This window comes from Melanerpes formicivorus, unplaced genomic scaffold (assembly GCF_026170545.1).
Source record: "Melanerpes formicivorus ecotype bairdi unplaced genomic scaffold, bMelFor1.0.p_v2 SCAF_6, whole genome shotgun sequence".
In the NCBI taxonomy this organism is placed as follows: Eukaryota; Metazoa; Chordata; class Aves; order Piciformes; family Picidae; genus Melanerpes; species Melanerpes formicivorus.
This window is the reverse complement of record NW_027142358.1, coordinates 10,151,914-10,179,728: the sequence shown is the minus strand read 5'-3', so window position 1 is coordinate 10,179,728 and position 27,815 is coordinate 10,151,914. Positions and strand designations below refer to the sequence as shown.

General features: G+C 40.8%; 1 protein-coding gene across 8 annotated transcripts in view; it reads right to left on the bottom strand.

Annotated features, from left to right (window-relative positions):
- BLNK (B cell linker) overlaps positions 1 to 27,815 on the bottom strand; it is a 100,957-nt gene that overhangs the window by 27,359 nt on the left and 45,783 nt on the right. For 6 of the 8 annotated variants that reach the window (XM_068139625.1, XM_068139623.1, XM_068139618.1 and 3 more), the window contains one exon: positions 3,869 to 3,934. In XM_068139625.1, coding sequence (XP_067995726.1) covers positions 3,869 to 3,934 — 66 coding nt within the window. Of the gene's footprint in view, positions 1 to 3,868; positions 3,935 to 19,791; positions 20,451 to 27,815 lie in introns of those variants that run through there. The other 2 variants (XM_068139624.1, XM_068139626.1) reach the window with 2 other exon arrangements.

Genomic DNA, 27,815 nt, shown 5'->3' with positions numbered 1-27,815 from the left:
GTGATTAAAAGATAAAGTAACTTAACTTTGCCAGAAAGGTTTTCAGAGTTCCCAACAGATGCAATCCAGCTGACAGATAAATTTTCCTGAGCTGTGTTCTCACGATCTAGTGGAATAATTTTCTGTAGCTTTGGAATTGTCTAGCAATTGTACAAGATTAATTTTATCTGCAACTTCTTTTTTTCCTAAGTGTTATTACTATCCTTTCACAACTTGAGCAAAAAATCTTGATTTTGCTGTATATGGAGTACGACTTTAGCACTACCTTTGGTGGAGCTAGCATCTGACTGCTAGCATCTGACTGAACAAAGCCTACAGGCTTAAAGTTTATCTTCACAGATGAGTGCTGTGGCTTTACAGTGTGTTTCAAGCATAGGCAACCCTGCAGAGTGAAATCTACAATTTCTCTTACTTCCCTGATCTGTATTATCAAGGATGTAAATATTAAACAGAGACCCTGGCTTTCATTGTTTATATGTACAAAGTGTGACAATTCCTCTTGCTTCTACACCTGAGTACATAATCCTCTTTGACATCATGATCTGCACAGCAGCTGGGACTCAGTATTGTAAACAGGTTTGCATGTGATTAAGGGCAAGCAGGTGAATGCTATGCTGCAGTGGGTAATATTTTTACCATCAGAAAATTTTGAATCAGGATGGGGAATAAACAGCAGAAACTTTTAAGCACTGAAGAAACAATCTATAGTTTTCTTTCCTGTTGAACACCACTGCTCAGACTGCTTTCTGCTGACCTTTAATACACACAGGGTAGTAGACTTATCCCACTCCACCTGAACCCCACAGACAAACTAGACTGGAAAGAAAGACACATAATGCAAAAACTTCTTTTACTTTTCTGCATAATCAAAAGCAAATCAAGATTTTATGAGAGTCTTTTTAAACACTGGAAACAAGGAAAATATATTTCATGAGTATTCTTTCAGTTTCAGTGGCAGAGGTATATAGGATGCATGTGTGACATTGTTAGGCTTGGGAGAGGTAAATACACTGACTTCTCTAAAATGATTTCTACTTATAGGTTTGAAATAGAATCAAAAAAGATGTGCTACAAATTCTAAATCTGTGCTACATAAGGCTATTTTTAACACATTTTTTTCCTGCTTCAATTATGTTTAAATCCTTGACATTTAATAAAATAATCCTGTTAGTGAAATGGATGAATTGATCCACTGGATATATGTATTTTTTTAGGAAAAAGCACCTAGAATTGAGACAAAAAGCCTCCAAAGGGCACATTCAGAGGAATACAGACAATTCTAATTCTGTAAAGCTTAGCAACTTTTGAAGATACCCTTATCATATTGTTAAGTCATGCTTTTATATCAAGTTTCATTATGTGCTGGGTTCAAGGTTTGAATTCTGAAATGTGCAAATGTAAGAATCTTTTTCTTCATTAAAAAAAGAAAACTTAAGTTTCTGATCTTCCTAAATACAGAAGAGATTATAATGACAAGTATCAGAAAGATTATTATGTGCTTTTTTCTAAATCTCCATTTGTATTCTTACAACTGGAGAAGGTGAAATGTGAGCTGTGTGTTGCAGTCGTACATTAAGCATTTTGATGAGCCTGCTCTTTTTTTGTGGATTTTTTAATCTTGAGAAAAATCAAAGAATTGCAGTGTTACAGCAGCAGCCTTGTATCTGACATTTAATGATGGCACCTCTGACACTCCCAGCTTCAGTTACATTTAGTTCTTGTTATTTTTTCCCTTGTCTGTTCTTCCCCTTTTACTCTCAGGGAAGGACGCACAGTCAGAACAATACCAATTAACAGCAGGATTCGTGTCCAGGCAACTGTGGAAGACAATTTTTTGCCTCAAACTATGAATTGAGATATTTCTATCCTTCCTACATCTGCTTTCTTCTCAGAGGCACCTGGACTGGACCCACTGCAACATTATCAACATTAACTAAAATTAAACTACTACTGTCAAGTAGGAATTCACTCTTTATTGAACAGCAATGACAACAAACTTCCCCAAAAATCCCCCTTATCCCCTTCACCTCCAAAAACCCACCAAAAACCTTAACAGCCTGAAAGCTCTTCCCTGTGAGCAGGTCCCAGTGAAACTATGACTTTTATGCAGATTGATCTCTGAATACAGTGGTCCATTTACATATTGTGTTAAAATAAAAATAGGTTTAAGTTACATTCAAGATACAAATGGCTGAGAGAGGGTCATTTGAAGGGAAAATCTGCCTATGTGCTGATATGTAAATGACAAGTACATATACCATGTGACTGTGATTTACTGTGATTGGCAGCGATGCTGAAGTGAAAGAGGATAAGTAGAGAAAAAAGAGATCTCAAGAACCTGTGATATGTCAAGTGTTTCCATCAGAACCTGCTTGAGATTTGTGGACAGAAACACAGCTATGATAAAGTGGCCACAAAGGAGGGCCTGCAGCATGAGGTTACTCCTTCTGTGTGGGGAATTAGAGAGCCAGGTGGGCACTGCTGCTTCTAGAAGTGTACCACTCTCCTCTGCTAGTGGCTTCACCACAAACACCAGTCCTGCCTGGGCTGGCAGCAGTGGCAATAGCAGAGCCAACCTGACTTGCCAGAGTTCTTGCATAGCCAAACTGGGCAAAGTCATCTTGCTTCGTCCACCTACTGATCGCTTTGTGTATACCTCTTGTTAAAACCCTACCTTTCCCATCATGATCATTCCTTAAGAATAATTTTGAACAATGTTTGTATGTGCCTTTTATGTGTGAGAGCTGTATTTCTAGCATTTAATATGGTCATTCTGCAAGCACTGCAGACACTGTACACTAATTAACTTTTAAGAGTACTTAGTACTTTTGCTGTCAATGACCTATGTAATGAAAAACATCTGAATGAGAAAACCACATCCAAATGAGAGTTCAATGCAAATGAACATTAGGAAAAAGAAAAAGTGTGCTAAATAGCTAATAGCCAGGTGGGGGTTGGTTTCTTCTCCCAGCCACCGTGTGACAAACAAGAGGACACAGTCTTAAGCTGTGCTAGGGGATGTTTAGGGTGGATGTTAGGAATTCTTCACAGCAAGAGTGATTGGCCATTGGAATGGGCTGCCCAGGGAGGTGGTGGAGTCACCATCACTGGACATGTTTAAAAAGAGACTGGATGAGGCACTTAGTGCCACGGTTTAGTTGGTTAGATGGTGCTGGGTGATAGGTTGGACTTGATGATCTCTGAGGTCTTTTCCAACCTGGTTAATTCTGTATTTCTGTAATTGGCTTAAATAGATATATGACTGGAAACTGTGAATAATATCTTCCTTTAACAAGGATGCAGAATTACTGGATTTTTTTTTTTTTCTATGTATAAGTACACATGAATATTTCTTGTGATACTTGTATGCACATGGCATTAGTATACATGGACTATGGGTGTTAGGTAGTCCTGAGGTTTGTGTAGTGGAACTGAAACACAGGAGGACTTAGCATTTTTATGGGAATTCTAACTATGATGTCTGACCAGTTGGTTCAAGGTGGAGCTCAAATTAAAACTTAATTGCAGCAGGTAGCCTAAACAGTGACCTGAGGAGAAAGGCACACCCCCAAACAAGTAGTGGTGGTAATTCCCAAAGATTATGTACAAAAAATGCATCTTACCCCAATACTGCTTTACAAAGGCTACAAATGTAACCTCCTGCTTGAGGCCAATTCTGCAAATATTTTGTGTTACTCTTAATACTGATGACAATTCTGCATGTTACAGACTGGACTGAAACTTTTTTACATATGCTGAAGTGCATTTCTCTAGAATAGCATGGTCCCATCACTAGAATACTATATGCTATGCTAGCAATCTGAACTTCCCCAAAGTAGTAAAACTAGGATTGGCATTTCAAACTCACTTTTTGAACTTGTTTATTATCCCACTTTCATTTTTCTTGATGTCATGCACCATCTTTTGAAGCTTCCTGTAAGACAGTAAACAAAGCCAGCATTAAAATTACCATGTGGTTGAATATTCATTTATAGACATGGACAAAAATACAGGAACTGCAATTCAAGTAGTATTTCACACATTAAAAATGCTTAATGTATGTTCGATAAGTAGTTTAGCTGCTAAATCAATTATGTATGAATTTTTTTCTCCCTTTTAAAGAAAGCTCTTTGGCATGATTTATGTTGTCCTTCTCCTTTATACAGTTAAGTGTAGTTTAAACAATCAGTTTAAGAGTAAGTGCATCAGGAAAGAAGTTTGCCTAAATTAATAGTTTAAAATATTTCAGTGTTAACATTTTGTGCAGAACAGACTTTACGACACTCCACAGCTATAATGGGAATGCCGAATGCCCTCTGATTTCTGACCCTGAGCTGTAAAAAATGTATGAAGGAGTCCAGCTATGTGGACTGGTATCTGGCATCATAGATTGTTTTTATTCATCATCTGCACTGACCTCATTAAAATTTTACTTATAATCTGCACTTTACATTAGATCTGCAAATGCAGGGTGAATTGCTCAGAAGAACTTATGCTTTTCTGTGGGGCTTGGGTTTTTCTTCCTAATAGATTCAGCTTCTGGTTATGCTTGAAACATCACAAATAGACATCTGCAGATTACTGTTTCTGTCTTCTGCCTCAGCTGGCATCTGGCAGTGTTTATAAATGAAAAGTAACGAGGAGTAAAAAGAATGAGAGGAGGTTTAAATGGTTTAGTTCTAGTTTGGGGAGAATGATTGTCAGCAAATGTTTGTGTCCTTTTCAAAAAGGCTTGACATCTTTCAATTAGATATGCACGTATGCATCACTTATTTTTCTTCCCATATTTATTGTTTGAGATAGAAACCAACCAACCAAAATCTAACTGTAGATTTAGATCTAAATATTGCTTATTGCTCATCTCTGACATTAATGTATCTTTACAAGAGTGAAAGAGATTTCATTAAAAGAGCATTTCAATATGTATATCCATTTTAATAAAAGGCATTTAAGTTAGAGATAAACATCTGTGTCACTATTGGAGCGATCAGTTACTTTTCCCATCCAAATGGACTGAAATCAAAACATTCCCATTTTTGCATAATCAAATTTCTTAAAAATCTCTGCTGCTTTCATTCCTCCTCCTTCTTCTGGAGCCATTTCATTTCCTAATTACCGATTGTGATCAATTAGGCAGTATCTAACATGTATTTGTATGAATTTTTCCAATTTTTAAAGTTACATAGATGTCGCAGGAGTTGCAAAATACTTTGTTGCTTTTGGACAATTGTGGGAGGACCTTGCCAGAGCAGCAGCCCTGAAACTATCTAGTAAATGAAGGCTACTGTGACCCAGTATAGATAACCTTTGCTTCAGGTACATAACTACATCTTCTTGCTTCACAACACATCTGAGTCAGGACCTTGTTAACAGCTAATGTATATTCTCTAGTTGTTCTCTTGGGATGAACAGATACTAGAAACATTCAAGGACCTCAATCAGCTAATGCTGCAAATGAAAATAATATGTAATGCTAGTTTTACCATGCCTGTAATTAAAGACAATCAAGAGGTCAAACACAAGAGCTGTTTCTTAACTACAAGCACTAACTCTTCATTCAACTTTGCTGAGAGCATTTTATGTAAATCAGGCTTACAGATAAAGGTGCAGTCTGTGTCACTGTTAATCTCTGAAAACACTTTTCATCAACAGATAGCTACTTTGAGAGCCAGTTTACTTGTGATAAGTATAGAGTGGATGGGACCCTTTGATCAGGAACTCAATGCACACAAAATAGATTTTTGGACTTCTGCTGACAAGAATTTTGGGAGTCTTGGCTGTAGGTGCTTCTAAAAAGTTTCAGGTTTCCTACAAATAAATTAGAAATTCTACATGTTGGAGGCAATAACAACTACAATGAAAAAATCCAATGAAAAACCCGATAAAAAAACAACCTCCAACCAAACTATTCAATGAATCCTAAAAGGAGACATTTTAGTCCTGTGTTGCTGCTTTTTGTATCTTACCAGTGTTGTTTCCAGCAATTCAGGATTATCAGATATATTGACAAAGGGATCCCTAGTTGTGATCTAAATGAGGTTGTAAAGGCTTACGGTTGCAAATAAAATATACCCTAAAAGAAGGATTTTCTGTGTCACAATATACCTAGCTGTGCACAAGTACTGTCAGAGCTGCCTTGAATTAAAACACTATTAAACAAAACCACACTCTCTTTGATCTGGTCACAGCTCAGCATATAAGGAATGTATGTCAAGTAAAGGGTTGATGGGTGGGCCAGGCCTGTCACATATCCTCACTCTCAAACATCACCTGGAATCTTTTGGCTCTTGCATACAGGCTTTCCACAAAAGCTTTCCAAAGTTAATTTAAAAGACAAGGGGGAAAAAATGCAAATAACATGAAGAAGAGTAAAGCATGTAATTAGCTTTCAACTCAGAGGTGAGATGAGGTACAAAGTTCCCAGACCTGAGAAAGAGGAGTCTGTCTTTGTTTCAGACAGATCTGTATAATAAGGAATTCTCCCACCATTTTGACTGAATTTTGTGAAATTTTATTTGTCAGTAGTATAAATGTGAAGACATCTGTCAGTATGTGAACGTGTATGTTCTGGCTCTGAGAGGTTGGTGTGAATGGCTCCTCAGGGGCCATGGCCTCTCCCTGCTCCCAGGAACAGAGCAGGATCTCCTGTGTGCATGAACAGCACAGCTCAGCTGCTTGTGCAGAGTGAATTCAGTACTTGGGACCTTCAGTGCACACACTGGTTGTCAGTATTTTAGCTGTACAGATTCCTACGCCAGGTAGGGAGTGACACTCCTCTGATTTGCAATTATATTACAAAGTCTCTGGGGTGGGAAGATTGGGCACAGTCGCTGCAGTGCATCTGGCTGCAGGCACAGATGTGTGCACTTGCAGTTGGGAGTGGTGCCGATAATGTTTTTGGAAACAGGGCTGACTGCAGCGTCAGTAGGGAGTGGTGGCAAAACAAAAACCAGTTTTAAATGAATCACAGGAAGTTTTCTGTATTGAAAGCGCACTTATTTCTGTTTATCTGGAGGATCAGAATTATACCTCCTTAACTTTCTGATGCTTACAGGACTGTCTTTATTACCTGGTTTGCCCCTTGAAAAATCCCCATGCGCACTCTCAGAATAGTTTCTCGAGTTAAAAAAGGGCAGAAATTTGGACAGGATCTATTCAGGCAGGTCTGCAAGGGAAGCTTTGTAAACAATATTGACACACTCAGTGTTAAGCAACCTGTATACTCCTCCTCTTCCTAACATCAGATCTTTAACTGATGAAATTGAATTGGTTTCAAAATATCAATGAATTTAAAACACACTGTGTATCAGTCAGTTTGCACTTCAGTTTCAGATCTCACACATTTTTTTTGTTACCTCTGTTTCTCCATGTTAGGGCACACTGCAATTCTGTGTCTTAGAAAACTGTATTTCTGAGGATCATTACTATCTCCATTCACTTAATGTAAAATTATAGTTAAGTATAGCCCTCATATTTTGTCTTGAGAAAGGCAGCATAAATCATACATAAACAAAAAAGTAGTCTTTTTCCTAATTTTTCAGGCAAATTCAAATCCTTAGCATTGGAAGCCTCGAATGGGACTTACTAAGTACAAATTTGGAATGAAACCAAAACTGTCTTCCTAAAACCCAGCTTTTACAGAAAAAAAAACCACCACCAGAAACAAACCACAAAAAAGAAAACAAAAGGTGAGGAAGTGTATAATGGAACATGCCCAGCCTCCACTCCTTTACTACTTCTCATAGCACAATAATTCCACTACCTTCTCCCCAGCTGGTCTTTATTTTGTGTTTTGGTTTGCCTTTAGTTTTATAAACAGGTATGCAGATAATCAAATTAAGAAAGAAAGTTATTGTTTCTGGATAAAGCAAAAGAATCCTGCTTGCTGGAGGAGTACAGGACCTGCTCACCTAGAAGAGTATTTGTAAAAGTACCACTTGAGGTTTTGAAAAGCTTGAAGCTCTTAACTTGAACTATCTTCTCAAACTAATGAACAAAACAGTCCCACCTTTCTTACAAGAGGTTTCCATTAACACAGTGCTCTTGACACAGTCTTTGGGGAAGAATACAGATCTCAATAAACTGGGTGAGTGTTTTCACTGGGCGTGTGCTTTCACTAGATGTATTTTTGTATTGCTTGCCAGTTTGGTGCACTTAACCAACTCAAACAACTCCATCTCCTTCCATCTCTCTTCTAATTGCTTAGCAGAAAGCAAGAGGAAATGATATACAAATAGCATTTGATTCTTCTCATTAGGCCTTGAGGTGCTTGAGGTGTCCCCTATGTTGTGTGTTACCTGGAACAGCAAGACTGGAATTCCTTTGCAAGGAAATGAAGGCTAGATCAACTGGCTGGATTTGAGCTGGTGTTTTCAATGGCTGTTATGTGTGTATAATGCATAAAGGCATAGCTGAAAATATGCAGTCAGATAAGCTGCTTCAGTTGCTGTTGGTCTAAGACAAAGGTTTACTGCCCCTCATCCACCCTGGGAGCTTATTACAGCTCACCCCCTGCAATGCCTTTCATGACAGGAGAGGAAGAGATTTGGAGTTGGAGATAGTAACCTGTGACACCAAACCATCAGTTCAAGGCACTGAGCCTTTGATCTTTATGAGTAAAGCTATCTCAAAGCTGTGAAGAACAATTGAAAGGGGCTTGCTTATGGGGAGGCACCTATCCAAGAGGAAGAAGGAGCAACAAATTTCATTCTGCCATGTTCATCAGATGCACAAGAGGAAATGACTATAAATAATTTTAGAGTGTTGATTTTTCTTTAAAGTCTGATCACTTTTCAGTCATCCCATATTTTGTCTAAAAGCAAACCCCATAATTAGAGCAGGTGTGTGTTCACATGGTACACACAGAAGAATAGAAAAGCTAAATATTGCTCATACCTTTCATCTTTGTATGCCCTCTACTCAATCTTCATAGAGAAGCTGTTAATCTCATACTAGTAAGTATTACCATAGACTGAGTAAATGAAAATATGTAGCAAGTAAAGGCATTAGATATCTTTGACAGAAATCAGTCCTAATGTGCAATTAAATAGCATAATAATTTTGTGGTAATCAGGAATTCTGTGCAGATTTATCGGCAGGACTGAGACAACTAAGGCCCTACTGATGACACCAACTATTTGGTACAACTGCTTCCTTATTTTAGATAAAGGCTAATGCATGGTCAATATATTAATGCCAAAGACTTAATATGCTTAGGTTGTACAGTATTTTTTTCCCCCTTTCTTTTATTTAGCAGAGAAGAACAGTAGACCTGGTTCTTGTTGTCTTACTTTACTACTATTGGGTACTTCACAGCTGGTTTTGGATAACAGAAAGCAGCAATGGCCAGGCGCTTTTTAGTACAAGTACTGAAATACGTAACAACTGAAGTAATTTAAAGTTTGAACACCTCTTCCCTCTTGAAGAACAAGTTTTATGAGGATGGCTGAGGGAACTGGGATTATTTAATCTGGAGAAGAGGAAGTTGAGGGGAGGCCTCATTGCTCTCTACAACTACCTAAAAAGAAGTTGTGGTGTAGTGGTGGTCAATCTCTTCTTCCTAGTATCAGGTGGTAGAAGTTGTGCCAGGGGATGTTTAGATTGGCTTTTAGGAAAAATTTCTTTACTGTGATAGGATATAAAAATGGTGTGCTGATGTTTGTGAAACTTCGTGGGCTCAGTAGTTTGAAGGTGAGGTGCTGTGTGCATTAGAAAAAAGGGAGGCTTTTCTAAACAGCCTCCTAACTCCTAACAAAAGTGCATTTATATGCATAATGGTCTTAATTTGCTCTACAAGATAGTGCTCCAACAGCCAAATAAAACAGAGCAGAGCTTCTAGATACAGCCTTAAACTTTAAACACATTAGCTTACCTGTAGAGACAAAGTATTCACAAGTCACTAAGGCTGGTTCTGTGACAGCAAGGCCTTTGACACCGTCCCCCACAGCAAACTGCTGACTAAGCTGGCAGCCTGTGGATTGGACCACTACACTCTGTGCTGGGTTAGGAACTGGCTGGAGGGCCGGGCCCAGAGAGTGGTCGTGAACGGTGCCGCATCCAGCTGGAGGCCAGTCACCAGTGGTGTCCCCCAGGGATCAGTGCTGGGCCCTGTCCTCTTCAACATATTCGTTGATGATCTGGATGAAGGGGTAGAGTCAGTCATCAGCAAGTTTGCAGATGACACAAAGCTAGGGGCAGATGTTAGTCAATTAGAGGGTAGAAAGGCTCTGCAGAGGGACCTCGACCGACTGGACAGATGGGCAGAGTCCAATGGGATGGCTTTCAACAAGTCCAAGTGCCGAGTGCTGCACTTTGGCTATGGCAATCCCATGCAGAGCTATAGGCTGGGGTCGGAGTGGCTGGAGAGCTCCCAGACAGAGAGGGACCTGGGTGTGCTGATCGACAGCCACCTGAATATGAGCCAGCAGTGTGCTCAGGTGGCCAGGAGGGCCAATAGCATTCTGGCCTGCATTAGGAATAGTGTGGCCAGCAGGAGCAGGGAAGTCATAGTGCCCCTGTACTCTGCTCTGGTTAGGCCGCACCTTGAGTACTGTGTCCAGTTCTGGGCTCCTCAGTTTAAGAAGGACATTGAGACACTTGAGCGTGTCCAGAGAAGGGCAACAAGGCTGGTGAGAGGCCTTGAACACAAGCCCTATGAGGAGAGGCTGAGGGAGCTGGGATTGTTTAGCCTGGAGAAGAGGAGGCTCAGGGGTGACCTTATTGCCCTCTACAACTACCTGAAGGGTGGTTGTAGCCAGGAGGGAGTTGGCCTCTTCTCCCAGGCAACCAGCACCAGAACAAGGGGACACAGTCTCAAGCTGCGCCAGGGGAGGTTCAGACTCGAGGTGAGGAGGAAGTTCTTCACCGAGCGAGTCATTCGGCATTGGAATGGGTTGCCCAGGGAGGTGGTTGAGTCATCGACCCTGGAGGCGTTCAAGGGGAGATTGGATGTGGCACTTGGTGCCATGGTCTAGTCATGGGGTCTGCGGTGTCAGGTTGGACTCGATGATCCTCGAGGTCCTTTCCAACCTAAGTGATACTGTGATACTGTGATACTGTGATACTGTGACATAGCTTTTGTGTATATAGGTTCTAGATACACTGAGTAGATGTTAGAAGTTAAAAGAATCACTCATTTTAGAATGCTTTTAATTTGCATTGCTTTTTTGTAGAGCCATATTTTTTCTTTTAAAAGTATTGTGTTATTGGTTCTTTTCATACTTGCTCAGCATGAATAAGAGTAAAAGAAAATCCCCCAAGACTGGACTTTCAGCATGTTTTAAAAATTGTCCTTTATGGCCCAGTACTTCCTTTTCCATTGTCTGACAAGGTTTTTCCCTCTGCTCCTCTACAGGAGTCACTGAGCTGGAAGGAGATGAGAACTCTCTCTTGTTCCTTGCTGAAGTGTAACTTTTTTTGACTTTCGTTTTTTCTTACCCATTAGTAAATGAAGTCTAGAAACTAATTTCTTCTATGTGTTTTTGCTAATGTAATGCTTATAAAACTACAGATGTATTTTATGCCATTAACATCATTAACATTAAATTATTATACTGAATGTCTTTAGCATTAATTTCCCTTCCACTAAAGTGACTTTACCACCTGTTTAGAATCAAAATGGTAGAGGTACAGCATAATGGACATATGTTTTGGACACATCTGACAAAAACTAACAAACACAGTGGAAATTCTGCACTTCTCTGCCCTTGGTGCTTACCCAACTATGATGAGTCATGGAACTTGGAGCTGGGAAGGTAACTTCTTTTTTCATTTGGTAATTTAAGTATCAGCAGGATCGTATCCAGCTTCATCACGTGGTCATGGGAATCCCAGCACCAGTGTGGGGGTGGAGACAAGTAGCAGGGTGAGCAGGGGCACAGAGAGGGTGGAAGAAAGGAACTGACTCTTTTGGCAGCAGTTTAGACTTATGCTGTTAAACTGGCCATGTAACTACAGATCTGGTAGCACTGAGCTGCCTCTACGCTTCTTGCAGAGATACCCGTAATGCCTTTATTTTAGGACTTGAAGGAATCATTCAACTATATATGACAGCTACTTGTATTAATAGCCTTCTTCAATCAGTTACCTTTGCATTAAATGTGAAAAATATATACTCATGTTTTTCATAGTGCTGTCTCAGGGTACATTATCTTAAGTCTTTCTAAAGTATTTACTGTCTTGTTTATAATTTATCTTGAAGTAATAAACCTGTAGCATTCCACATCTGGATTTGCTTATATCTGGAAAATGAATTTGCCCAAAATGTACACACTAGCAGATTAGGATAAAGATGCTTACAGAATTTCCATGCTTCTTTTACCCCTCAGTCATTTACTATGGCTATCACAAAACAAACTTATTTACACAGTCTGTAAAGTCCTTTCATGGTCTCCCAAAAATCTAAGATAGTTCCCTACAGCCAAATGAAAAAAATATTGTCTTTTGGTCACTGTTTTCCATCAGTTTTCCAATTCTGTCATTTGCTTTAGGGTACTTAGACTACAAAATATGCTATATAAAATGAAAATCAATCCTCTATTTCAGCAATCCTTTTAAAAACTACATAACACATATAAGAAAAAAACCCTACCTAGTGAGCAGAAATGTACTTTCTTTTCTAATGACCAGGGATTTACAAATCACCTGCAAAAGATGACTGACATCTGAAGATGGCTGAAAATTACTTTTTACTAATTCCTGCAGTCAAACTCCAGCTATGAAAGCAGCAGCATCGAGGCATTTCCATTAAATAGCATCAAATGGAGTGCATCATAAGTTTCCCTCATTGCAGTGTGCACACAGTAATGTACTATAGAACAGAAGCATAGTTTAATCCTGAACTATACTGATCCAGCAAATTAAAAGGGAGCATTCAGATTTTTTAAATGTCAAAAATTTCAGTTAATGTAACATTGTGAGAGTTAAGTAAAATCATATGAACTCTACAGGTTGTCATTTTTTCCAGTTTTTGTTCTGCAGATAATTGAAATCTTATTTTTTCCCCTAGGTTTGGTCACAGTGCTGAAACTTGCCTGCAGTGGAACTCCAGCTTTCACTTCTTTAAGCAGAAAGCAAAAACAATGGAATTCTCAGAATGTTTAAACATGTTCCAGCTCTATCTTTTCTGGCCTGTCATAACCCTGAAAATGATTGGTCATGATCTTTCATCAGGTTAGATAGTTTTCCAGAACTAACTTCAGCAAAAGCAGAACTAAAACTTGATTCTGTTACTCCCGATCAACATTTTCAACTGTCCACTTTCAAATGCTTTGCTTCTAAAAACTATCAGAGAGCTCTCAGAGAGATAAATAGGAGGAGCATTTTCCAAGGTGAGAAAGGAAGCCACTAAAAACTATATTTGTTTTCAAATAAATAGGTATTTATAGCAATTTCTAACAATGTAGGAGCTCTTTCCCCCTCCTTGATCATACTGTCATGTTTTCCAACACTGTTATGCCTGACACAAGCCATAATGGTGCGGATGGCTTTCTTTGCAATATTCTATGATTGTTCTATTTGTCTTCTAGAATAAAAGTATATATTACATTATGATGTAGTGTGCATTATGTAGTGTGCATTCTGTAAAAAACAAAACTGTTTTATTCTGGATCAATCCCAGAATTAGCGATCTCACCACATCACTGGGTCCCTGCAATGTCGTATTATGCATTAATATCTATCACTCTGCACAGTATATGGGGTATAGTTTTACAGTAACAGTGAAAAATGGCTATGCCAAGTTTTCTGGAATGTTGTATTTTCCATAGGGCCACAAAAATTAAGTTACTGTGTTACCTGCTTGGCTATGGGTTGTTTATTACTTGATTAAAGAAAAAAAAAAAAAAAAAGCAAGTCTTCAAATCCAATCTATATTACCAGCTTTTGCTGAAGAACTGACAGTCACAGGCCTAAGATGGTATCACTATAATTGCTATAGTTGGCAAATGCTCCTACTGTGGATAGTTATTTTGCAAGGTTACTAGAAAAACTAAATTTATTTGGAAGAGTGTGCATATGAAGCTATGCCAGTGGCTGAACAATTTTGCCAGCACAAATAGAATGAAACAGTGAATAGAATAGAATAGAACAGAATAGAATAGACCACCCCAGACCATGTTGGAAGAGACCTTTGAGATCATTGAGTCCAACCTATCATCCAGCACTATCTAATCAACTAAATCATGGCACCAAGCACCCCATCAAGTCTCCTCCTAAACACTTCCAGTGATGGTGACTCCACCACCTCCCTGGGCCGCACATTCCAATGGCCAATCACTCTTTTCTGTGAAGAACTTCTTCCTAACATCCAGCCTTAACCCCCCCTGGTGCAGCTTGAGACTGTGTCCTCTTGTTCTGGTGCTGGTTGCCTGGGAGAAGAGACCAACCGCCACCTGGCTACAACCTCCCTTCAGGTAGTTGTAGACAGCAATAAGGTACTCTATAAGCATAGCTGATCTTGTGAATAGGTTATACTCTTACACTGCTAACTATGTATAGAGGCTTTCCACCTTGGTTTCAATATTTCACCACATCATTTTGTCCACATTGCCATATTTTCATTTAAATCACAGGTAGATCAGAGTTAAACACACTTTTCTATAAGCAGCACCATAAGCAGGAAATTCTGTATGAGAATAATTTACTGTGTGCAAATATAGGTTTAAAGAAAGAACAAAAAGTAGTGGTTTGAGGTTGTTTAATTTTTGGGCAGCTTGGAGATTGGTTCAGTCAGGGTGACATAGCTGGACAAAAGTTGAGAAGCAAGGGGAAAAAAATAAACAAAATTAAACAAAAAAACCCCAACAACCAAATAAAATAACTTTCTAAAGAGACTGTTATAATGAAATGCTTGTGTAGAGAAAAAGGAAGAAAGGAAGACAAATATAGATAGGATGGAAGCTATAATATTCTGTGGCAAGATCAGAGGGAGAAGCAATGCAAGATTTGGCTGGAGAAGACACATTAAGGGTGAAAGAAGGGATTTGGAAAGGTGGTATTTCGGGATGTTTGCATTTCATATCTCATTCCATTCCAAAGTCCAGAGGTGAGAGAGATTCACAAACTGTTTAAGCTGACAGAAAGCTAGAAAGAGATTATACAGCTTTATCATTTAATCACAGTCCCATGCTTTGTATAGCAAACTGGACCAAACAGTTCTACAAAAAGGGCTTTTGTACTCATCATCATGGCAAATGTAGCTAGCAGCCTCCTTTTCTGCCATGCCAGTGAAATGCAGCTTTAAAGACTGCATACTGTTGTCACTGATTTCATATGACCTTACCTTTGGCCTACATTTTATTGGACTAAAATATGAGTGCACCAAAAAAGGTGGTGTTGTGACAAAGAGTAACTGCAGTGGAAACTTCTCAGGAGAAACTGAAAACTAAGATAGAAAGCTGCTGGAAATGGCAGTGAGTGGTGTCCTAGAAGAGCTGCACACCTATTATGTCCGTAGGGCCTGAGTGTGGAGGTAGATTAGACTTTGGCCAGAAAGAAAAGAGCAGAGCAGGTAGAAGAGGAGAAGCACGAGAGCCATAACTTGTGAAGAAGAGGGAACAATGAACACCTAGAAAGGATTGGTCTAGAAAAATCCTGTGCATGAAATAGTTCTGATTTGGGCTTTTAGACAACTGAGCAGTACACAAATAACTGGGCATTTGCATATCCTTTCCCTCCATAGTCTATGTAACTAAAGAAAAATGATGTTGAAGCTGGGCGTGGATTTTGGTGCTCAGTTCTGCCATGGAGAGTATTCTCCAGCTTACTTTGAAATTCAATTTCTTTCCTTCTTGAGTTTATTCTTGTTATTTTGTCTTGTTCAAGTCCATTGATGCAATAAACTATGTTAAAATTTTACTTGGATAAACAGCTTAAGTTTCCAAATCTGTTTGCCACAGTTAACTCTTCACAGGAATTAGTAGAACTACTGCAATAAAGTATTTTCTTACAGTGTTCTGGTATTCCCCATTTATCTTCTCAAAAAGTGAATGTTGCTTATGATAAAACATCGTGTACAAGGAAGGTATCAGTTTACAGTTAAATATTGTTTCACTTCTAAATGAATCAACTTTATGCTTACAAGCTTTAAAGAGGAAATAGTAACAGAAAATCCTCTGGTAAAGAAAAGACCTTGTAGTTAGAGTCAAGCTATCTTTCTCAGTAAAAAATTAAGTGAGGACCATAAATACCTCTAAATTTGAAGGACTTTTGGGCCTTAAGGAAACTCCTCTTGTTTGCAGTAGAGTTAAGACTTAAACCCTCCTGTTTAGCAAGGGATATGAAAAAAAATGTTGCAAATAAATGGCCCCGCAACTTGCTTTTCATTTGTGAATTGTGGTTGGAGGTTTGTTGCAAATTAGTAATGTCATCCAAAATGAACATGAAACTGCATTGGCAAAAGTCTTTTTGCAATCTGGAAGTTGTTGGCTGTGTGACATTAGGCAAGTGAAAGCATGTGGCACAATTCTGGTTCATGCCATGGTTTGTCCTTCACTGTAGTGGTGATGGTAATGATGCCTTTGAAAAGGACTTTGTGATACAGAGCCACAGACAGCTATAAGCAGAAGCTCATTGTTAAGGTTTGTGGTCATAATAAAAAATGCATCAATCTGAAGAGATGTTTTAACAGTCATATATAGCAGCTAGAAATTATTTGAAGACCATGAATCAGTAGTCTCACAGTCTAAGGAAGCCAAACCACGAAAGAGACTGCAAGTTCAGTGCTGTATCTTTTGAGTTGCTAATCTCCTGTTACCTTTGCCATCTAGCAGCCCTGATTATGAGTGCATCTCTTCATGTGTGTATTTGCAGCATATGCTTTTTCTCTGTTCAGGCTGAAATCAAGGCACACTGAAGCCTGCCATGGCAACATGGCTATCACTCATCTGTTCACTCCACACTTTGGAAAACCAAATACCGACTTATTTTATGCTCCACATAAATTAACATATTGCACAATAAATAACCAATCCTTGGAATGAATGTAAGTTCTTTTTTCATTCTTGTTGGAACACATGCTCTGTGAGAATACTTGCATAATTCTTTGCATACCTTATACCAAACACTATATAAAAATAATACTGAAATTCCATGAAGTTCCACCATTCCTATCCAACTGATATTAAAGCTGAGTGACTTAACTGAAGACAATGTTCATACCACAACATGGCAGTTAGAGGCACATGAGAATACCTGTATTCTTCTTATTGCAAGAAACAAACATATGGAATATATTAAAAATTCAAATCTGACATTAAGACATCCTAATACAACAAAAAGCTAGGTCTGCTAGGTTCAAATATACCCCTAGAGAATGGATGATCTTAGCAAAACCACATAATATCTAGTTTTTTATGTCTACACTTAAAAAAAAAATGTATCAAAAATTCAAAAGCTCTTCTCTCAGACACTGACTCAACAGCAGTGCTACTTTGATTTTTGCTGCCACAAAGCAGAAACTTTATAAAAGCTGTCTTTAGAAGAATGTGAACTATAATTACACCAACTGAAACTATGTTTGGTAGGAATATTCCTTGGCTCTGCATCTTAGCTTATGGAGGAAAGTACATTTTCAACATAGCCATTTCTTTCATATAACATTCAGTACTGAACCATCTGTGTGTCTTCCATGCAGATAGGAGTCTATATCAGGAAGTCAGCTGCACTGTCAGCAAGTCACATAGTGCAAGGAGGTTTTCACATAATGGTGGGGACCTCCAGAGATATCTAGTTCAAACACCCTACTAAAGCAGGTTCATCTAGATCAGGCTGCACAGGAACATGTCCAAGTGGGTTGTGAAAGCCTTCAGAGAAGGAGACTCTACAGCCTCTCTGAACACCTCAAAGTAAAGAAGTTTTTCTTTGGTTGTTTCAAAGGAGGAAGGCTGCCACCATGTTATGCTGATGCCTTCCTGTATTTGCACATCTCTCCTAAATTTGTACTATGACTATGTACTCATGGAAAGTTCAATCTTTTAAATCCTGATTCTGTAGTAAGACCATGTAGCAAAATACTCAGGCTTCTGTCTAAGGAAGTATTTCAAGATGCTCATATCAAAGCATGTATGCACTTCCACTGTATGTAGTGAGAAAACACTTGAGAGGTGTGCGTTCCTATGTTCCTAGCACAACTGCAGCAAACTGACCAGGAGAAGGAGAGAAAAAGGTAGATTTTTTTTTTATATTCCAAGATCATACAGGAAAGCAGAGCTACCTCCTCCTGTTTCTTATTTTACTACAATATTAGAACTTCAGGCAAGATGAAGAGTGTCAGCCAGTGCAGAGATGCAGTAGGGGCATGATGGCTGCCTTTCTCGTTTAGGGATTTGAATCTGTTCACAAACAAGTTGTGGACCATTATAACCATGACATGTAGACCTTCTCTATATACTTGAAAGTAATCCTGCTTAAATTGTTTGCAAAGGTGCAGAAGATGCAGCCCAGCCACAATTTTGCCACAGCAGAGAGTGTGTTTTATTTATTTACACACCACTAACTGTCTTGATGACATTAAGGTTTCCATCAAATCACTTGGCTTACTGTCCTGTGATGCAGTATAGGTACTGGTATAGGTGATCCTGCTCTGGCTGGGGGATTGGACTAGAAGACCTTTCAAGGTCCTTTCCAGCCCCTAACATTCTGTGATTCTGGATAGATGGTTCAGACCAACATTGAGCCCTGACACAGTTTAGGCCGTTTTAGACTATTTAAAGTGAGATGACAGGGAAATGGGCTGTTATCTCCCCCTGGTTCACAGAACCCTGTCCTGGGTTGTAGGATGCAGTCTGCTAGACTTTTATTTAGGTGTGTCCTGCTGAGGAATACAAGGGTCATTGCAGCTCTTCAAGTACACAACCCCCTCCCATTTCCTTCCCCCCTTCCCCAAGATTTCAACAGTATAGAAAGTAGACATCAAGAAATGCTATTCCATCAAAATTCATTTCACAAAGGATTATTCTGATTTGCATGAAGGCTTGTGGGGAGAGGAAAAGAGACTTGAGAATGTTCAAGTAAGAATAATTTAAGAAGAAATGCTTTTCAGTATTTCATTCCTATTTTTCACAGGAAGAAGAGGTTTCTATGTTACTTTAGTCTGAAACAGGACTTTTAAAAAGTATTCAGAAAACAAAAAGTCACGATGAAAGAGCCTTGAGGTACCAACTCCACCAGCACAGCAACTGAGTCACACTAAAAATACTTTGGTAATGGTCAGCTTCTGTTTTTTTGTTGTTGTTGTGGTTTTTTTTTTTTTTTTTTCCCCCCCATCTCAAACCCTCCTTTTAGCATTACTGTCCTTCACTTAGGCACATTTGCCATTTCCTAGTTCTGTCTGCTCCACCAATTCTCTCAGGAATTAGAAACCAATACAGAACTTAGCTGGAAAAGCTATCTTCATAGAGACTCGGGATAACCCATTAAGCAATTAATTAAATTTTTCTAATTTGCATAAGGCTGATACATCTTACTGAGTCAAAGGCTGTTTTCTTACAGCTTCAAACCCAGACACTTTAAAACTATTCTTCACTGTAGATGAAGCAGACGCACCTTTTGCTTTGAAATCTACGTCCAATTAATTGCTCCAGACTTGCATTTACCTTCCGCACTTCCCTGTACCGCCCTGGCAACCAGCGAGAACTCGGCTTTACTCTTAAACTTTTGCCAACTTCCTTGTGCCTCAGTCCCCGTCTCCCTTAACTCCAATGCGGAAAGCGGCTCCCTGCTACCTCTTCCCAGCCACCTCTACAGGCCCGCAGCGGTCCCCGCGCCGCTCCCCTGGGGTGGAACAGACTCTACCTGAACTTCTCGCCGGCCGGCACGGTCAGCTTGTTCAGCTTGTCCATCTTCCGCGCCGCCGCCGGGACACGCTGCTCTCGTCCCCACTCGGCACCTGCCGGGGCGGCCCCTTCCACGGCACGGTACCACTCCCCAGTGCTGCCGCCACTCAGAGAACCACAGCAATGCCTCCGCTGAGTTAAATCGCGGCGACTGCCGTGCCGGGCTGTTGCGGCCTCTCTTCGTCCTAGCCGCCGGCGCTAGCAAAGGAGGGACCCGGTACTCGGGGCGCTTAGCTTGGCCCCTCCCGCCCCCGCCCCGTCCTATCCAGTCCCGTCCCGTCCCGTCTGGCGCAGTGCACAGGTGGCTGAGGAACCGGAGCCGAGGTAGAGCGTTTGGAAATGGAAACTCCAGGACGCTTTAATCCATTCCTTTCTTTAGACCTTTCGGATTCCCTTAGGTTTGACCTCGGAGAAGGGCGAGGCGGCAGTTCACTGGCAGGCTTTACAATAAGTTAGATTTAGGTAAGGTTCAGTGGGCTGTGTCGAGGCCAGGTAACCTGCTCTCAGTTGCTTGTCTTAGCCCCAGGTGACTTTGCAGGCTGTGGGGATTGATGCAGCGCTTGGCTCCCTTTGACCTCCCCACCCTGTACTTCCTGGTGAAGATGTGGCAGGTAGCAACATGCTGCCGTGGGAACTTTTCCCTTTGCAGAGATTCTCCGGTAAAGCTAGAGAAAAGCATTCTGTTATCCCCATCTTTTTGACTATAACTGTAAGGGAAAAAAAAAAAAAAAAAAATCCTCACCCTGTTTCTTAAACTAAAGCAGGAGCAAACTGTGATCTTTCCAGAGTCACAGGGCAAGGCTGGTCCCAGCCAAGGTGTAGGCAGCTGATGTGTGGTTTATAAGGTCTAGGTATATCTGCGCCTGGGATTTTTTGCTTAGTCTTGGGCTCAACCACTTTTTCCTCTTTAAGGATGACCTTTGTAGACAGCTGTTTGTTTCTGAGGTGCTTTGTAAGAAAATAGTTATGTTCAAGGAAATTGTCATGTTCAGCCTTTAACCCAAGGTGCTAATTGATTTGAATTTTGCAGCTTTGGAGAATGACTCTTGCTGCTCTCTTTTTCTGTCTTTGGCTAATCTGCAGCTTATTTTATAAGCTCAGTTTGCTCAAGGCAGGAACCTACTCACTCTCTTTTAAAAAGAAACATCTATTTGTTGTCATGCTACGATGTTTTGATTAATACAATATGTTTTGAGGACACCCAAAGCGATTTCCTGGGGAGATTTTCATTGCCACTTGGGCTAGGCTTTCATGTGGATGTTCCTCCTTCCCAGACTGTATTGACTGTAGTTTTTTCTTGTGAAAATGTAGCAATAAAGCAGATTTTTGTGGTTAATGCAGATGACTCTGGGGAAACAGAGTGCCACAAGATTTCTGTCTTTGATATTAGTGTTGCACTGTTCTCGGCATGGATGACACTTTTGGTCTCTAAGCTTTCCTTTCAACATAAAAATCACTCAATATAGAGTATTTCTTTGGGAAGGGCCCACAATGGAAAAAATAAAGTGATTTTGGGGGTATTTTATAAAGCTCATGGGTTTTAAGGCATAACAAAATCATGTTGAATGTCATTTACTACATGAAACTCTGGAATTCCACCCTGTGTTATATCTGATTATGAACTGGACACATTTGCTGTTTTATTTTCTAAAAATTATTTTGAAAATGAAATTAATTTTGAATTAGTTAAAATTAACATTCTGGCAATGTGAAGAAGTGGACATAAATAAAATACAGTGTTGCTTTATTTTTAGATATAGGATGGATATGATATAAGCAAAACACGTGTCAGAATATGGGATTTGCTCAGTAAGCTCATGCTGTGATTTCACTCACACAACAACTCTCTCTTGCCTGACTGTCACAGAAATCTCAGAACATTTCCCTTTGAGATCTTTGGTGGCAGCCTGTCATTTGTGCCGCCATGCTGATTTTGCCTTTTCTCTTCCTGACTCAACATTTACAGGTTTTTTTTTAATGCTCTGCAGTGCTCAGTGCAGAGGGCTTTCAAGCATGTCCTTGCAGTGCTGTCACCTTGCTGCTCCTGGCAATGGGCTGCTGCTGGTGCCTTGTGCTCAGGGCAGTCCCCAAGTCCCTTGTGCTCAGGGCTCGGTGACAGTGTGGTTCATGCAGAAACCTCTCATTCCTGTGGTCTGCCAGCCCACATATTTTTGTAGCTGTGCAATTAAAAGAGTGGGGAAGGATTCCACTACAAAAGATCTAGCAAAAATTAATGAAAAGGGGAATTTTAACTTCATCAGTTCCTTGATTTGATTTAGCTCACAGGCGTTTGTGAAGTTGCAGCATGGGGTAGGAGAAATAGAGTGTGTGACTGCTTAAACTGGTACTGCTGCCAAGAAGTTACTCCTAAGAAAGTTTCTATGATGCAAGACTTGTTCATGAGATTTTGTTGTCTACTATGGGGCCTATTCACTGATTACACCTCAGCCTGCTTTCTTCCATACACACACGGCCAATGCACAGCGCTGCTTCACTTCAGTGTCTACAAGCAGTTGGTATCCAAACCCCTTATGACCCTTTCCTACTATCCCATTAGGGCTTGTTTTTGCCTGTCAAGAAAACAGTATAAGAAAATGAGGTAAATGTTTGTCCTCACAGATCCTTACACAGGATATATCTTATTACAGGATGCTTACACAGGATATATCTTCCCTTCACGTTGACTCCTACCATGACACTGGCACTGGGATTTTTCCTTGGGATTTTTCCTTGAGAAGAAGAGTCCTGGCTTAGAATTAGCTGAGGTCACTAGTACCAAGGGATGTGGCTCTCTTTTCTCACGTAGAACCTGGGCAAAGAATAAATTGCCTCTTTCCTTGCCAAAAAACACAGGCAGGACCTAGTATCTCTCCATTCTCCTAAACTCAAGGCACCAGAGAGAGTGGTTTCTCCTGGCTGAGATGGAATGGATGGCATGGATTTAGGAAGGGCAGGTCCTGCCTGACCAACCTGATCTCCTTCTATGATCAGGTGACCCGCCTGGTGGATGTGGGGAGGCCTGTTGATGTAGTCTACCTGGACCTCAGCAAGGCCTTTGACACCGTCCCCCATAGCAAACTGCTGGCCAAGCTGTCAGCCCATGGCTTGGACGGGAGCACTCTGAGCTGGGTTAGGAACTGGCTGGAGGGCCGAGCCCAGAGAGTGGTGGTGAATGGTGCCACATCCAGCTGGCAACCAGTCACTAGTGGTGTGCCCCAAGGATCAGTGCTGGGCCCTGTGCTCTTTAACATCTTTATTGATGATCTGGATGAGGGCATTGAGTCCATCATCAGTAAATTTGCTGACGACACCAAGCTAGGGGCAAGAGTTGATCTGCTGGAGGGTAGAGAGGCTCTGCAGAGAGACCTGGACAGGCTGGACAGATGGGCAGAATCCAACGGCATGAGATTTAACACATCCAAATGCCGGGTTCTGCACATTGGCCACAACAACCCCATGCAGTGCTACAGGCTGGGGTCAGAGTGGCTAGAGAGCAGCCAGGCAGAGAGGGATCTGGGGGTGCTGGTTGATGGTAGGCTTAACATGAGCCTGCAGTGTGCCCAGGCAGCCAAGAGGGCCAATGGCATCCTGGCCTGCATCAAGAACAGTGTGGCCAGCAGGAGCAGGGAGGTCATTCTGCCCCTGTACACTGCACTGGTTAGGCCACACCTCGAGTACTGTGTCCAGTTCTGGGCCCCTCAGTTTAGGAAGGATGTTGACTTGCTGGAACGAGTCCAGAGAAGAGCAACAAAGTTGGTGAGGGGTTTGGAACACAAGCCCTATGAGGAGAGGCTGAGGGAGCTGGGGCTGCTTAGCCTGGAGAAGAGGAGACTTAGGGGTGACCTTATCACTCTCTACAACTACCTGAAGGGAGGTTGTAGACAGGCTGATGATGGTCTCTTCTCCCAGGCACCCAGTACCAGAACAAGAGGACACAGTCTCAAGCTGCGCCAGGGGAGGTTCAGGTTGGATGTTAGGAAGAAGTTCTATACAGAAAGAGTGATTGCGCTATGGAATGGGTTGCCCGGGGAGGTGGTGGAGTCGCCGTCATTAAAGGTGTTCAGGAGGAGACTTGATGGGGTGCTTGGTGCCATGGGTTAGCTGTTTGGGTGGGTTGGATTGGTTGATGGGTTGGACACGATGATCTTGAAGGTCTCTTCCAACCTGGTTTGGTTTATTCTAATAAAGTTTATTCTAATATGCTGTTCCTGGGAAACCAATGGAAAGCCAAGTGCAGGCAAAGTGTTGAAATGAAGAGAAGAAAGCCACACTCCCCCAAAAGTCAAACAAAGCCTGTTTAGTTGCAATGAAGTCTCTCTTCTTCCCCATTTCAACTGCACATGTGCATCAAAACCATCTGGATCTCAATGGTGTAGCCTCACCAGAAAATTGCTGCAGTCCGCTCAACTCTTCCTGGTCTGCCTCCAAATCTACCTCCTATCTGGCTACCTGGTGTTCAGAAAGCTTGGTTGGATGCAACAATAGAGGAAAACCACTAAAGAAAGATCTTAAATACAGAATAACCTGTTCAAGCTCCTCCAAAGAGCCCTAGGGCTCTTATTCTTGCTCTGCATGTAGTTTCAGAGCCCAAATATCTGACATATATTTGGACTGATCCTTTCTCTAGTCAAAAGGGGTTTTGCATAGTTCATTGGATGAGGAGGGCCCAGCAGACCTGCTCCAGGGACAGAGCAAGTGAGTGGCAGCAGTTCCTCCATCCTTCCAGTGTTACTCATCTCCCCAGAATAATGTCTTCAGGAGCCCAGACTGGCGAGAGGGACAAGGCCTCACAACCCCCACTCTGGGAAACACCCTGCCTTCCTCTTCAGGAGCCCCGGGAGGGCCTGTAGGCGGTGGCAGGTTTGAGCCATGCAGCAAACATAATGTCATGCTATTTTTGTAGTTGTAACCCCAGCAACTGTCCCTTGTTGATCTATGTGCTCATCTGAAGAATGCATAAGAGGAACTGGGATTTGTTTTACCATGTGGGATAGCATCTTGGCCATAGTTAGTGCAAAACCCTTCTCCCCAGCCATGAATGCCATTCTTGGCAGAGGGGGAATTTGTTATGAGGAATGCTTGTGCCACCTCCATGCTCCCTGGCACATCTGGGGCCAACAGGGATGTGAGATGCATGGTCCCTGGCTGCCAAGTGCTGCTGCCCACAGAGATGTCGTCTGGCAACCTGGACTAGTCCATGTTGCCCAACTAAAGGTCAGGTCCTGGGGTGGTTAGCATAGTGGTGATTTAGAAGAATCGATCTTGACACATTGGATGAGGCTTTCTGCAGTGGTGTTCCCCCAGTATTAGTCTTTTGGAGCATCATCATTGAAGCCCTTTACATAAATGGTATTTTCTTTCTAATGTTTTAAGAACCTACATTCACTCTGCTATTGTTTTGATTGCATTGATAGATACTAACTTTATTTTCCTGTGTATGGCTACAAAGTATACAGAATAAATTCCTGGCACCATTACTGCACACAGGTGATGGAGGATGCACTGGTAAATTCCCTTGCCAGGACAGTCCATAGAGTATGCACACCTGTTTACTTTGTATTTTTGGTGGTCAAAATGCCATTGAAATTTTGGAAAAGACCTTCTAAATGCTTAAACAGAGTTTCTAAATGCCACTGACTGTTACAACATAATTTCCCATCCTTTCAAGTGTTGTGGCTTAGCCCAGGTTTCTCTGTCTGATCCTCCCAATACAACTCTGTAATTATTTATGATCATAACAAAAAATAATAAAAAAAATATTTCTCTTGTATGTTTAGAAACTAAAATTATTTTTTATCCCCTCTGCTATTTTCTGCTCTTTATTCCCCTCTGGCTCATTCCTTGTACATACTGCCTCACTCTGGTGGCATGTTCTGGTTTCTGTTTAAGAGCTGTGAGGTCATTGAGGCATGGTCAAAATCAGACTCAGTGGAATAAACTCTGTGCGAGACTATGAGTATCCTACCTTCATTTGGTAAAAATTTGTTGTGATTTGCCAGATATTTCCTGTTTACTCAGGGCTCCAGTTTTCTATACCCTACTGTTATGATCATTCATGGTTTTACATTGCTCCACTGAGTAGATAGAAAACTATAGAAGAGAAATAATGTATTGAAAGACTTGTCTGAAGCATTTCAATTCTTGGTAAGTGGTGAGGCTAGATCAGGACAAGAATCTTCTAGCCAATCATTGTAGAGAAACCATTAGGCAAAATCCAGAGTTTGATATTACTGACAAGACTGATGGTTTTCATGGCTGAAGGTTTTTCTCTGACTCCTTTGATGACTTTTTCTGATTTGGTGATAAGACCTTTTCATGGAGACCAGTCATACCATTGTCTTAATGTGCATTAAAGATTATGACTGTGTTTAGGCTAGGGAACTTAGGGGCCTGTTTGAGTTCCTGATCTGGGCTGACAGCTGAAGCCACATCCTGACTGCATAGTGGGGTGAGGCTCAGTGATGCAACAGCATCTGCCCATGACCTTCTCTGCATGACAAGAAACCCTGGGAATGTGTCCCACGCAGGAGCTGAGGCACATAGGAGAGATGAGCGATCAAGCTGCAGGAAAGTGTGTGAAAAGTCCAAGCCAGTGTATAGGTACAACCTCGGCTCTCAATTAGATTTCTGACCTTCTAAGATTTCACATTGTTGGAATAAAAGGCAGAGATTTTTAAACTGTAACATAAAAATTTAGCAATGATATGGTCAATAAAAATAAATGAAAATAGCTTCATTTAAAATATCAATTTACAGTAAATATTTTTAATGCTTTGAGGAGACAGTACTGCATCGAAGGTTCTTAATGAGCTATACATGACTGTTCCAAGAGGAAGTTGTTTTCTGCAGATGGAATTCATGCTCATAGATAGCCTAGTGCCTTCTGTGTATATAATACAGCTGAGAAACCTGATTTGAAGCAACCACTTTGATAACCAAATTTCCATTTGATTCATAGCATGAGCATGTGAGACTTACTTTTCCTCTCAGTCATGCTATTAAACCTGTTTCTTAACCCCTTCTCAATCAGCAACATTTTCTCTCCAACATTAATAAGAGAATGTTGTGCTAGAATTTGTTCTTAGAAGTACTCAGGAATCAAGGATGCAATGGTTCTTTATAGGAAAGAGTTCTTCAAGTGGATTTCATATGCATGCCAAGTAGCTAGTGTATTTTTTCATTTTAACTTCCCCCCTTCTGGGGAGTGTGGGGAACCACAAGATGTTGCACATTTTCCTCTTTAAAAGACAGCTTCATGATCTTGTGCTTGGCTTTCCCTTCAGGAAGTTCGAACAGAAGAGCAGCAATGTAAACTCTGCTGAGCAATATATAAAATGATTGAAAATTCACTTCAAAATGTCTGATTTTGCTCTCTTGAGATGATAGTATTTCACCTAGCTCAGAGGTACTTCTCCCTGCCTATATCTACATGCTATCTTCAGTCTCTCTCAGACTCTGATAATTGCTTCAAAGAGAATATCTATTCATACATAAAGGTCTCTGGTTGAAAAAGGAATCTACTCCTTGAGCTCTGACTTCATGCTACTTCTGGGATAGCACTAAAAAGGAGAGGTCCAGCCATGGAAGCAATGTAGTGTGAATATAAATGTAGTCAGTAGCAGGAATGTGGCTTGATCAGTGTGTTCACGTGGAAGTCAGGAAATGACTGCTGCAGTTCTGTTTTTTGAGGATGTAGAAGTTTAATGAAAATAGCCCCAAATGGTACCACCAACTGTACATGCCACAGGCTCAGATTTTTCCTGAAGACCTTCTATTTTAAACTGTTTTGTATATATTTGATCTCTTCTGCTTTCAGAATATCTGTAGAAAGCAGCATGCTTGAAGGATGAAGAGGGAGGGAAACGGAGAGTTAGCAGTAGACTGTCACATGCTGCCTGGGAGCATTTTGTGCTTGATCATATGGATCTGAATACAAATTTGTTGGACTTGCTACCAGGTCTAAAGAACACTAACTCTATTGTT